This window comes from Lithobates pipiens, unplaced genomic scaffold (genome assembly GCF_037356315.1).
Source record: "Lithobates pipiens isolate NorthernLeopardFrog02 unplaced genomic scaffold, aLitPip1_a1.2 Scaffold_131, whole genome shotgun sequence".
NCBI classification, from domain to species: domain Eukaryota; kingdom Metazoa; phylum Chordata; class Amphibia; order Anura; family Ranidae; genus Lithobates; species Lithobates pipiens.
The window spans coordinates 157,115-170,900 of record NW_027507720.1 but is presented as its reverse complement, the minus strand read 5'-3'; the positions used below and the strand labels follow the sequence as shown (position 1 = coordinate 170,900).

Sequence of the window (13,786 nt, the reverse complement as noted above, 5' to 3'; positions counted from 1 at the left end):
CCATGGAGGGGGGGACAAGGGGCAACTCCATATTAACGGCCATGGAGGGGGGGACAAGGGGCAACTCCATATTAACGGCCATGGAGGGGGGGACAAGGGGCAACTCCATATTAACGGCCATGGAGGGGGGGCCAAGGGGCAACTCCATATTAACGGCCATGGAGGGGGGGCCAAGGGGCAACTCCATATTAACGGCCATGGAGGGGGGGACAAGGGGCAACTCCATATTAATGCCCATGGAAGGGGGGACAAGGGGCAACTCCATATTACCGGCCATAGCGGGGACAAGGGGCAACTCCATATTACCGGCCATGGCGGGGGAGGGGCAAGGGGCAACTCCATATTAAAGCGGAGGTCCACCCTAAAGTGGACCTTCCGCTCATCGGAACCCTCCCCCCCTCCGGCGCCACAATTGGCACCTTTCAGGGGGGAGGGGGGGTGCAGATACCTGTACAGCACAGGTATCTGCACCCACTTCCGGGATAGCTCTCTGTGGAAAGGGGCGTAGATTACGCCCCTTTCCGCAAGTGCCTGCCCCTTTCCGCAAGTGCCCCGCTGCCTGCTGGGAAACACACAGATCCCAGAGGCAGCGGGGACCGTCCTTATTGCGCAGCGCGACTCGCGCATGCGCAGTAGGGAACCGGGAAATTAAGCCGAAAGGCTCCATTTCCTGATTCCCATACCCAAGAGACGATCTAGAGATCGGCTTCGGGTGCCGACATCGTGGGCGCGCTGGACAGGTAAGTGTCACTATTTTAAAAGTCAGCAGCTGCAGTACTTGTAGCTGCTGGCTTTCAGTTGCTGTCAGTTTGGTTCCCCAATAGAAACTCCTGCCCCTTTTTGGGTGACAAGTTTCACCCGGTTTTTAAAAGGGGGGGTTCTAAATGCCCCCCAAAACGCATGTCATGCATCTTGCAGCGATTGCCCCGCAATTTGGAAGTAGGGGGCAGAATTGTGGATTCCGCCTGTGGTTCCTAATCGCCACGTGTGTGAATGGGGCCTTTAAGAGTAACTGGATGTACATTGCAGGGATTCTATGTTACCGATTCCTACCTTTTGTTGCTCTGTGATTGGTTCTGTTCAGAATCTGAGTGGGAGGGATTATGTACATTATAAATTCAGCTGATTGGCTCTCAGACGTTGCAGGGTCAACATCCCTAAAACGGCCAATCTCAGCCATTACCGGACAAATAAGGAGAAAAAGAAACGGTTAGATTGTGTCCAATAAACAGACGCATCCTTTGTAGACATTTATTTACCAAAAAATCCAACATTACAGAAAGAAAATAAATACAAACTAAGGTCGCTGCTTCGTGTGATGGGGGGGGGGGCAGTCTACTTATAGCACGCAAGGAAAAGGCACCCACAACATTGTCATCTAATAGATGACTCCACCCACAACCGCGCCCAGTGCACTCCAGTCTGTATACCCCCAATGAAGGGTGGCGGGGGGAGGGGGTCAGCCCATGTTCTTGCGATTCCCATATCCCCGGGGGTGGGTGTCCTTCCACCTGTCCCAGTTTCGAGCATTCTGCAGGGTCTCGGGTCATCGGTCTCCACCTTCCGCTCACGCTCAGCCGCCTCCGCTTCATCGTCTAAAAGGAAAACAAAACAATTGAACCGAAAAATGAGAACCGATCTGAAGAGCAGCAGACACAGCCGCTGGGTGCAGCCATCATGGACATCATAAGCCCCAGACGACTCAGAGCAGTCAGTCACACTACTACCCCCCCCCCCCCCCCATCTCTCCCCCGCCACTCCATAACCCTCACCGACCTCCCCCGCCACTCCATAACCCTCACCGACCTCCCCCGCCACTCCATAACCCTCACCGACCTCACCCTCCCCTCCATACCACTCAACGACCTGCCCCCGGCCCTACATACCCCTCACCGACCTGCCCCGCCCCTACATACCCCTCACCCAGCCCACCCACCAGCAGGCCCCTACAAACCCCTCACGACCTCCCCCGCTCCTGAACAACCAGCCTGCCCCTGCATACCGCTCAGCGACCAGCCCGCGCCTGCATACCGCTCAGCGACCAGCCCGCCCCTGCATACCGCTCAGCGACCAGCCCGCCCCTGCATACCGCTCAGCGACCAGCCCGCCCCTGCATACCGCTCAGCGACCTCCCCCGCCCCTTCGTAGCGCTCAACGACCTGCCCGCCCCTACATACCCCTCACCGACCTGCCCGTCCCTATACCGACCTCCCCCGCCACTCCATACCGCTCACCGACCTCTCCCGCCACTCCATACCGCTCACTGACCTCCCCCGCCACTCCATACCGCTCACCGACCTCCCCCGCCACTCCATACCGCTCACCGACCTCCCCCGCCCCTTCATAGCGCTAACGACCTGCTCCGCCCCTACATACCGCTCATGACCTGCTCCGCCCCTACATACCGCTCACGACCTGCTCCGCCCCTACATACCCCTCAGCGACCTCACCCGCCCATTCATAGCACTCAGTGACCTCCCCCGCCCCTTCATAGCCTGACCTTCACCGACCTGCCCCGCCACTCCATAACCCTCACCGACCTCCCCAGCCACTCCATAACCCTCACCGACCTCCCCCGCCACTCCATAACCCTCATCGACCTCCCCCGCCACTCCATAACCATCACCGACCTCCCCGCCACTCCATAACCCTCATCGACCTCCCCCGCCACTCCATAACCCTCATCGACCTCCCCCGCCACTCCATACCCCTCACCGACCTCCCCCGCCCCTCCATACCCCTCACCCTCCCCTCACTGACCTCACCCTCCCCTCCATACCACTCAACGACCTGCCCCGGCCCTACATACCCCTCACCGACCTGCCCCGCCCCTACATAACCCTCACCGACCTGCCCCTACATACCCCTCACCGACCTGCCCCGCCCTACATACCACTCGGCCAGCCCACCCACCAGCACACCCCTACAAACCCCTCACGACCTCCCCCGCCCTCAACGACCTCAGCGACCAGCCCCGCGCCTGCATACCGCTCAGCGACCAGCCCGCGCCTGCATACCGCTCAGCGACCAGCCCGCGCCTGCATACCGCTCAGCGACCAGCCCGCGCCTGCATACCGCTCAGCGACCAGCCCGCGCCTGCATACCGCTCAGCGACCAGCCCGCGCCTGCATACCGCTCAGCGACCAGCCCGCCCCTGCATGCATACCGCTCAGCGACCAGCCCGCCCCTGCATATCGCTCAGCGACCAGCCCGCCTGCATACCGCTCAGCGACCAGCCCGCCCCTACATACCGCTCACGACCTGCCCGCCCCTACATACCGCTCACGACCTGCCCGCCCCTACATACCGCTCACGACCTGCCCGCCCTACATACCGCTCACGACCTGCCCGCCCCTACATATCGCTCACGACCTGCCCGCCCCTACATACCGCTCACCGACCTCCCCCGCCACTCCATACCGCTCACCGACCTCCCCCGCCACTCCATACCGCTCACCGACCTCCCCCGCCACTCCATACCGCTCACCGACCTGCCCCGCCCCTACATACCCCTCACCGACCTGCCCCGCCCCTACATACCACTCGGCCAGCCCACCCACCAGCACACCCCTACAAACCCCTCACGACCTCCCCCGCCCCTCAACGACCTCAGCGACCAGCCCGCGCCTGCATACCGCTCAGCGACCAGCCCGCGCCTGCATACCGCTCAGCGACCAGCCCGCGCCTGCATACCGCTCAGCGACCAGCCCGCGCCTGCATACCGCTCAGCGACCAGCCCGCGCCTGCATACCGCTCAGCGACCAGCCCGCGCCTGCATACCGCTCAGCGACCAGCCCGCCCCTGCATACCGCTCAGCGACCAGCCCGCCCCTGCATACCGCTCAGCGACCAGCCCGCCCCCTGCATACCGCTCAGCGACCAGCCCGCCCTACATACCGCTCACGACCTGCCCGCCCCTACATACCGCTCACGACCTGCCCGCCCCTACATACCGCTCACGACCTGCCCGCCCCTCCATACCGCTCACCGACCTCCCCCGCCACTCCATACCGCTCACCGACCTCCCCGCCACTCCATACCGCTCACCGACCTCCCCCGCCACTCCATACCGCTCACCGACCTCCCCCGCCACTCCATACCGCTCACCGACCTCCCCCGCCACTCCATACCGCTCACCGACCTCCCCCGCCACTCCATACCGCTCACCGACCTCCCCCGCCACTCCATACCCCTCAGTGACCTCCCCCGCCCCTGCATACCGCTCAGCGACCAGCCCGCCCCTGCATACCGCTCAGCGACCAGCCCGCCCCTGCATACCGCTCAGCGACATGCCTGCCCCTGCATACCGCTCAGCGACATGCCTGCCCCTGCATACCGCTCAGCGACCTCCCCCGCCCCTTCATACCGCTCAACGACCTGCCCACCCCTATATACCCCTCACCGACCTCGCCCGCCCCACATACCGCTCACGACCTGCCCGCCCCTACATACCGCTCACCGCCCTGCCCGACCCTCCATACCGCTCACCGGTCTGCCCGCCACACCGCTCACCGACCTCCCCCGCCACGCCATACCGCTCAACGACCTCACCCGCCACGCCATACCGCTCAACGACCTCACCCGCCACGCCATACCGCTCAACGACCTCACCCGCCACGCCATACCGCTCAACAACCTCACCCGCCACGCCATACCGCTCAACAACCTCACCCGCCACTCCATACCGCTCAACGACCTCCCCCGCCACTCCATACCGCTCAACGACCTCCCCCGCCACTCCATACCGCTCAACGACCTCCCCCGCCACTCCATACCGCTCAACGACCTCCCCCGCCACTCCATACCGCTCAACGACCTCCCCCGCCACTCCATACCGCTCAACGACCTCCCCCGCCACTCCATACCGCTCAACGACCTCCCCCGCCACTCCATACCGCTCAACGACCTCCCGCCACTCCATACCGCTCAACGACCTCCCCTGCCACTCCATACCGCTCACCGACCTCCCTCGCCCCTCCATACCTCTCACCGACCTCACCCGCCCCTCCATACCTCTCACCGACCTCACCCGCCCCTCCATAACACTCACCGACCTCACCCACCCTTCCATATCCCTCAACGACCTGCCCGTCCCTACATACCCCTCACCCACCTCCCCCGCCCCTACATACCGCTCACGACCTGCCCGCCCCTACATACCGCTCACCGACCTCCCCCGCCCCTACATAACCCTCGCCGACCTCCCCCCGCCCCTACATACCGCTCACCGACCTCCCCCCGCCCCTACATAACCCTCGCCGACCTCCCCCCGCCCCTACATATCCCTACATAACCCTCGCTGACCTCCCCCCGCCCTACATACCCCTCGCCGACCTCGCCCGCCCCTACATACCCCTCACCGACCTCGCCCGCCCCTACATACCGCTCACGACCTGCCCGCCCCTACATACCGCTCACCACCCTGCCCTGCCCGACCCTCCATACCGCTCACCGACCTCCCCCGCCACGCCATACCGCTCACCGACCTCCCCCGCCACGCCATATCGCTCACCGACCTCCCCGCCACGCCATACCGCTCACCGACCTCCCCCGCCACACCGCTCACCGACCTCCCCCGCCACGCCATACCGCTCACCGACCTCCCCGCCACGCCATACCGCTCACCGACCTCCCCCGCCACGCCATACCGCTCACCGACCTCCCCCGCCACGCCATACCGCTCACCGACCTCCCCCGCCACGCCATACCGCTCACCGACCTCCCCCGCCACTCCATACCCCTCAGCGACCTCCCCGCCACGCCATACCGCTCACCGACCTCCCCCGCCACTCCATACCCCTCAGCGACCTCCCTCGCCCCTGCATACCGCTCAGCGACCAGCCCGCCCCTGCATACCGCTCAGCGACCAGCCCGCCCCTGCATACCGCTCAGCGACCAGCCCGCCCCTGCATACCGCTCAGCGACCGCCCGCCCATGCATACCGCTCAGCGACCAGCCCGCCCATGCATACCGCTCAGCGACCTCCCCCGCCCCTTCATAGCGCTCAACGACCTCACCCGCCACGCCGTACCGCTCACTGACCTCACCCGCCACGCCGTACCGCTCAACGACCTCCCCCGCCACGCCGTACCGCTCAACGACCTCCCCCGCCACGCCGTACCGCTCAACGACCTCCCCCGCCACGCCGTACCGCTCAACGACCTCCCCCGCCACGCCGTACCGCTCAACTACCTCCCCCGCCACGCCGTACCGCTCAACTACCTCCCCCCGCCACGCCGTACCGCTCAACTACCTCCCCCGCCACGCCGTACCGCTCAACTACCTCCCCGCCACTCCGTACCGCTCAACTACCTCCCCCGCCACTCCGTACCGCTCAACGACCTCCCCCGCCACTCCGTAACGCTCACCGACCTCCCCCGCCACTCCGTAACGCTCACCGACCTCCCCGCCACTCCGTAACGCTCACCGACCTCCCCCGCCACTCCGTAACGCTCACCGACCTCCCCCGCCACTCCGTAACGCTCACCGACCTCCCCCGCCACTCCGTAACGCTCACCGACCTCCCCCGCCACTCCGTAACGCTCACCGACCTCCCCCGCCACTCCGTAACGCTCACCGACCTCCCCCGCCACTCCGTAACGCTCACCGACCTCCCCCGCCACTCCGTAACGCTCACCGACCTCCCCCGCCACTCCGTAACGCTCACCGACCTCCCCGCCACTCCGTAACGCTCACCGACCTCCCCCGCCACTCCGTAACGCTCACCGACCTCCCCCGCCACTCCGTAACGCTCACCGACCTCCCCCGCCACTCCGTAACGCTCACCGACCTCCCCGCCACTCCATACAGCTCGCCGACCTCCCTCGCCCCTCCATACCTCTCACCGACCTCACCCGCCCCTCCATAACGCTCACCGACCTCACCCACCCTTCATATCCCTCAACGACCTGCCCGTCCCTACATACCCCTCACCCACCTCCCCCGCCCCTACATACCGCTCACGACCTGCCCGCCCCTACATACCGCTCACCGACCTCCCCTGCCCCTACATACCGCTCACCGACCTCCCCCGCCCCTACATAACCCTCGCCGACCTCCTCCCGCCCCTACATATCCCTATATAACCCTCGCTGACCTCCCCCGCCCTACATACCCCTCGCCGGCCTCCCCCGCCCCTACATACCCCTCACCGACCTCGCCCGCCCCTACATACCGCTCACGACCTGCCCGCCACGCCATACCGCTCACCGACCTCCCCCGCCACGCCATACCGCTCACCGACCTCCCCCGCCACGCCATACCGCTCACCGACCTCCCCGCCACGCCATACCGCTCACCGACCTCCCCCGCCACGCCATACCGCTCACCGACCTCCCCCGCCACACCGCTCACCGACCTCCCCCGCCACGCCATACCGCTCACCGACCTCACCCGCCACGCCATACCGCTCACCGACCTCACTCGCCACGCCATACCGCTCACCGACTTCCCCCGCCGCTCCGTAACGCTCACCGACCTCCCCCGCCACTCCGTAACGCTCACCGACCTCCCCGCCACTCCGTAACGCTCACCGACCTCCCCCGCCACTCCGTAACGCTCACCGACCTCCCCCGCCACTCCGTAACGCTCACCGACCTCCCCCGCCACTCCGTAACGCTCACCGACCTCCCCCGCCACTCCGTAACGCTCACCGACCTCCCCCGCCACTCCGTAACGCTCACCGACCTCCCCCGCCACTCCGTAACGCTCACCGACCTCCCCCGCCACTCCGTAACGCTCACCGACCTCCCCCGCCACTCCGTAACGCTCACCGACCTCCCCCGCCACTCCGTAACGCTCACCGACCTCCCCCGCCACTCCATACAGCTCGCCGACCTCCCTCGCCCCTCCATACCTCTCACCGACCTCACCCGCCCCTCCATAACGCTCACCGACCTCACCCACCCTTCCATATCCCTCAACGACCTGCCCGTCCCTACATACCCCTCACCCACCTCCCCCGCCCCTACATACCGCTCACGACCTGCCCGCCCCTAGATACCGCTCACTGACCTCCCCTGCCCCTACATACCGCTCACCGACCTCCCCCGCCCCTACATAACCCTCGCCGACCTCCTCCTGCCCCTACATATCCCTATATAACCCTCGCTGACCTCCCCCCGCCCTACATACCCCTCGCCGGCCTCCCCCCGCCCCTACATACCCCTCACCGACCTCGCCCGCCCCTACATACCGCTCACGACCTGCCCGCCCCTACATACCGCTCACCAACCTGCCCTGCCCGACCCTCCATACCGCTCACCGACCTCCCCCGCCACGCCATACCGCTCACCGACCTCCCCCACCACGCCATACCGCTCACCGACCTCCCCCGCCACGCCATACCGCTCACCGACCTCACCCGCCACGCCATACCGCTCACCGACCTCACTCGCCACGCCATACCGCTCACCGACTTCCCCCGTCGCTCCATACCGCTCACCTAACTCCCCCGCCACTCCATACCGCGCTCAACGACCTCCCCCGCCACTCCATACCGCGCTCAACGACCTCCCCCCGCCACTCCATACCGCGCTCAACGACCTCCCCCGCCACTCCATACCGCGCTCACCGACCTCCCCCGCCACTCCATACCCCTCACCGACCTGCCCCGCCCCTACATACCACTCACCCAGCCACCCACCAGCACGCCCCTACAAACCCCTCACGACCTCCACCGCCCCTCAACGACCTCAGCGACCAGCCCCCGCCCCTACATACCCGCTCAGCGACCAGCCCCGCCCCTGCATACCGCTCAGCGACCTCCCCCGCCCCTTCATAGCGCTCAACGACCTGCCCGCCCCTATATACCCCTCACCGACCTCGCCCGCCCCACATACCGCTCACGACCTGCCCGCCTACATACCGCTCACCGCCCTGCCCGACCCTCCATACCGCTCACCGACCTGCCCGACCCTCCAAACCGCTCACCGACCTCACCCGCCACGCCATACCGCTCACCGACCTCACCCGCCACGCCACACCGCTCACCGACCTCCCCCGCCACACCGCTCAGCGACCTCCCCCGCCACTCCATACCGCTCAGCGACCTCCCCCGCCACTCCATACCGCTCAACGACCTCCCCCGCCACTCCATACCGCTCACCAACCTCCCCCGTCACTCCATACCGCTCACCAACCTCCCTCGCCCCTCCATACCTCTCACCGACCTCACCCGCCCTCCATACCTCTCACCGACCTCACCCGCCCCTCCATACCTCTCACCGACCTCACCCGCCCCTCCATACCTCTCACCGACCTCACCTGCCCTCCATACCTCTCACCGACCTCACCCGCCCTCCATACCTCTCACCGACCTCACCCGCCCCTCCATAACGCTCACCGACCTCACCCACCCTTCCATATCCCTCAAGACCTGCCCGTCCCTACATACCCCTCCCCCACCTCCCCCGCCCCTACATACCGCTCACGACCTGCCCGCCCCTACATACCGCTCACCGACCTCCCCCCGCCCCTACATATCCCTACATAACCCTCGCTGACCTCCCCCGCCCTACATACCCCTCGCCGGCCTCCCCGCCCCTACATACCCCTCACCACCTGCCCGCCCCTACATACCGCTCACCACCCTGCCCTGCCCGACCCTTCATACCGCTCACCGACCTCACCCGCCACGCCATACCGCTCACCGACCTCACCCGCCACACCGACCTCCCCCGCCACACCGCTCAACGACCTCCCCCGCCACGCCATACCGCTCAACGACCTCCCCCGCCACGCCATACCGCTCAACGACCTCCCCCGCCACTCCATACCGCTCAACGACCTCCCCCGCCACTCCATACCGCTCAACGACCTCACCCACCCTTCCATATCCCTCAACGACCTGCCCGTCCCTACATACCCCTCACCCACCTCCCCCGCCCCTACATACCCTTCGCCGACCTCCCCCGCCCCTACATAACCTTCGCCGACCTCCCCCGCCCCTACATAACCTTCGCCGACCTCCCCCGCCCCTACATAACCTTCGCCGACCTCCCCGCCCCTACATAACCCTTCGCCGACCTCCCCCGCCCCTACATACCCCTCACCGACCTCCCCCGCCCCTACATACCCCTCGCCGACCTCCCCCGCCCCTACATACCCCTCGCCGACCTCCCCCGCCCCTACATACCCCTCACCGGGCCTCCACCGCCCCGACATATCCCTCACCGGGCCTCCACCGCCCCGACATACCCCTCACCGGGCCTCCACCGCCCCGACATACCCCTCACCGGGCCTCCACCGCCCCGACATACCCCTCACCGGGCCTCCACCGCCCCGACATACCCCTCACCGGGCCTCCACCGCCCCGACATACCCCTCACCGGGCCTCACCGCCCCGACATACCCCTCACGGGCCTCCACCGCCCCGACATACCCCTCACCGGGCCTCCACCGCCCCGACATACCGCTCACCGGCCCCCCCGCCCCTCCATACCGCTCACCGGCCTCCCCGCCCCTCCATACCGCTCACCGGCCTCCCCGGCCAACATACCGCTCAGCGACCGGCCCGCCCCTACATACCGCTCAGCGACCGGCCCGCCCCTAAATACCGCTCAGCGACCGGCCCGCCCCTAAATACCGCTCAGCGACCGGCCCGCCCCTAAATACCGCTCAGCGACGGGCCCGCCCCTACATACCGCTCAGCGACGGGCCCGCCCCTACATACCGCTCAGCGACGGGCCCGCCCCTACATACCGCTCAGCGACGGGCCCGCCCCTACATACCGCTCCCGCCCCTACATACCCCTCACCGACCTCCCCCGCCCTCCATACCGATCACCGACCAGTCTCCCCTCCATACCGCTTACAGATCAGCCCGCCCCTCCATACCCCTCAGCGACCTCCCCCGCCCCTCCATACCCCTCGGCGACCTCCCCCGCCCCTCCATACCCCTTGGCGACCTCCCCGCCCCTCCAATACCCCCGGCGACCTCCCCCGCCCCTCCCAATACCCCTCGGCGACCTCCCCCGCCCCTCCAATACCCCTCGGCGACCTCCCCCGCCCCCTCCAATACCCCTCAGCGACCTCCCCCGCCCTTCCAATACCCCTCAGCGACCTCCCCCGCCCCTCCAATACCCCTCAGCGACCTCCCCCGCCTCTCCAATACCCCTCAGCGACCTGCCCCGCCTCTACAATACCCCTCAGCGACCTCCCCCGCCCCTACATATCGCTCACCGACCTCCCCCGCCCCCTTCATAGCCCTCACCGACCTCCCCCGCCCCCTTCATAGCCCTCACCGACCTCCCCAGCCCCTTCATAGCCCTCACCGACCTCCCCCACCCCTACCTACCCCGCCTCTTCATACCACTCGCCGACCTCCCCCCGCCTCTCCATACCCCTCGCCGACCTCCCCCGCCCCTACATAACCCTCGCCGACCTCCCCCGCCCCTACATAACCCTCGCCGACCTCCCCGCCCCTACATAACCCTCGCCGACCTCCCCCGCCCCTACATAACCCTCGCCGACCTCCCCCGCCCCTACATAACCCTCGCCGACCTCCCCCGCCCCTACATAACCCTCGCCGACCTCCCCCGCCCCTACATAACCCTCGCCGACCTCCCCCGCCCCTACATAACCCTCGCCGACCTCCCCCGCCCCTACATAACCCGCCGACCTCCCCGCCCCTACATAACCCGCGCCGACCTCCCCGCCCCTACATAACCCTCGCCGACCTCCCCCGCCCCTACATAACCCTCGCCGACCTCCCCCGCCCCTACATAACCCTGGCCGACCTCCCCCGCCCCTACATACCACCCACCGACCTCCCCCGCCCCTACATACCACCCACCGACCTCCCCCGCCCCTACATACCACCCACCGACCTCCCCCGCCCCTACATACCACCCACTGACCTCCCCCGCCCCTACATACCACTCCCTGACCTCCCGGCTCCTACATACCCCTCAATGCACTTTTCTATGTATTGCTCTGCACTGACACCACAGTCATAAGCAAGCGGGGGGGATTCCCTGTCGGGTAGCCTGTTCTGGCCCCCGTCATGATTTCTTAAAGGTGCCCCTGTAAATATCTGTACACACAGATCCTCTATACACATAAACATGACTGGGACCTACCTCTAGGTGTGCTGTGCACTCCTTGCTCTGGAAGGACCCCTTTACTCAGGTGGCTCTCATACCAATCATCTACGGTCATGGTGGGAAGACTCGGGTACCCGGCCCCGAACACCCTGCGGGTGGCGATACACAAGAGCGTGACCAATGGAAACACACACCATATACAAGAGACTATAAACTACCCATAAAATAAATCCCCGTACTTTGCCTGAAGAGCATCGCGGGTCAGTATGAAGGGTTGCATCGGGGGTCGTGTTGGGCGCGGCGGACGAGCCAGCTCTTCTCCCTACAGGGGGGGCGAGGAAAGAAATGTCAGCTGCTGTTACAGAAGCAAGAGTTTACCCCCTCTAATACTGGGCACTTCCCCCCCCCCAATATTGGGCACCAGCACCCCCTTCCTCCCTCCAGCCCCTCCCACAATACCGGGCACTTCTACCCCCAATACCATGCACAAGCAGCCCCTTCCCGCCTCCAGCCCCTCCCCCAATACCGGGCACTTCTCCCCCCAATACCGGACACCAGCCCAATACCGGGCACAAGCAGCCCCTTCCTGTCTCCAGCCCCTCCCCCAATACCGGCACTTCTCCCCCAACACCGGGCACCAGCACCCCCTTCCTGCCTCTAGCCCCTCCCCCAATACCGGGCACCAGCAGCCCCTTCCTGCCTCCAGCCCCTCCCCAATACTGGGCACTTCTCCCCCAATACTGGGGGCCAGCACCCTCTTCCTGCCTCCAGCCCCTCCCCCAATACCAGGCACTTCTCCCCCAATACTGGGGGCCAGCACCTTCTTCCTGCCTCCAGCCCCTCCCCCAATACTGGGCACTTTGTGTTGGTCAATCACACAAAATCCCAAGAAAATGCATTTCTGTTATTGATTGTAACATGACAACATGTGGGAAATTTCAAGGGGTTGCCACATACACTGTAGGAGGAGATTTGGCTGAAAACACGCCCCACCACACAGCTTCAACAACTCCCTATTGGCTGCAGATACTGAATTACATCTCACGGGGGACCTGACATCCAATCGCAGAAGAGGCGGAGACAGGAGGTGCCCTGCTATTGCTGGAGGAGTCTCACTCACCTTCTTGATCAACTCCCGGGCCCTCACCAGGGGGAGCTCCTGGTCTATACTCTCCACCTCCTCCAGGGCGGTGCACACCCACTGCCGGAGCTGCAGGAGGTAGAACTCCCGGATCTGCTCCTCCTCCGCTCTGCCACTCTTCACCGCCTCCTTCATCACCGCCAGCTTTCCCTCCAGACTCTTCTTCTGCTTGTACCTTCATCAGACAAGGAGAGAGTCAGAGGCCCCGCCCCCAGAGAAATCACAGCTCCTCCCTCAGAGACATGTAATGTGCTGACCCAGCTCCTCTGCCCCCACCCCCTCCCCTCAATATTCAGGGAACGGGGTGAAAATAAATACTACCACTGCTGGTTGGTGTAACATCTCCACCTGAACGCCTCCCCTGGGAAACCAATTCCTGTCTGTGCTGTCCCAGCTCCTCTCCTAAGACTGTCTTAATTATTGTCTATGCTGGCCCAGCTCCTCTCAATTTACTGAAAGGAAGTGATTACAGTGACGAATGTGTCTACACTTGGCCAATCACAAAGCACGGGCAGCTCTATGGGGCGCTCACACGGACCGGTTGGTTCACAACAGCAGAGGGGGGCATATAAATAGGAAGCCCATTGAAGGTTAGCAGGCAAT

The 13,786-nt window shown here is 65.3% G+C and overlaps 1 protein-coding gene across 1 annotated transcript; it reads right to left on the bottom strand.

The window, feature by feature from the left end:
- Window positions 1-1,237: 1,237 nt before the first annotated feature.
- On the bottom strand, window positions 1,238-13,427 carry LOC143981283 (immunoglobulin-binding protein 1-like). The gene is given in 6 exon segments (XM_077479080.1): window positions 1,238-1,545; window positions 1,548-1,595; window positions 12,079-12,191; window positions 12,282-12,364; window positions 13,163-13,358; window positions 13,408-13,427. Coding segments are annotated over 6 exon segments (546 nt in total). The 3' UTR covers window positions 1,238-1,459.
- Between the last annotated feature and the right edge of the window lie 359 nt (window positions 13,428-13,786).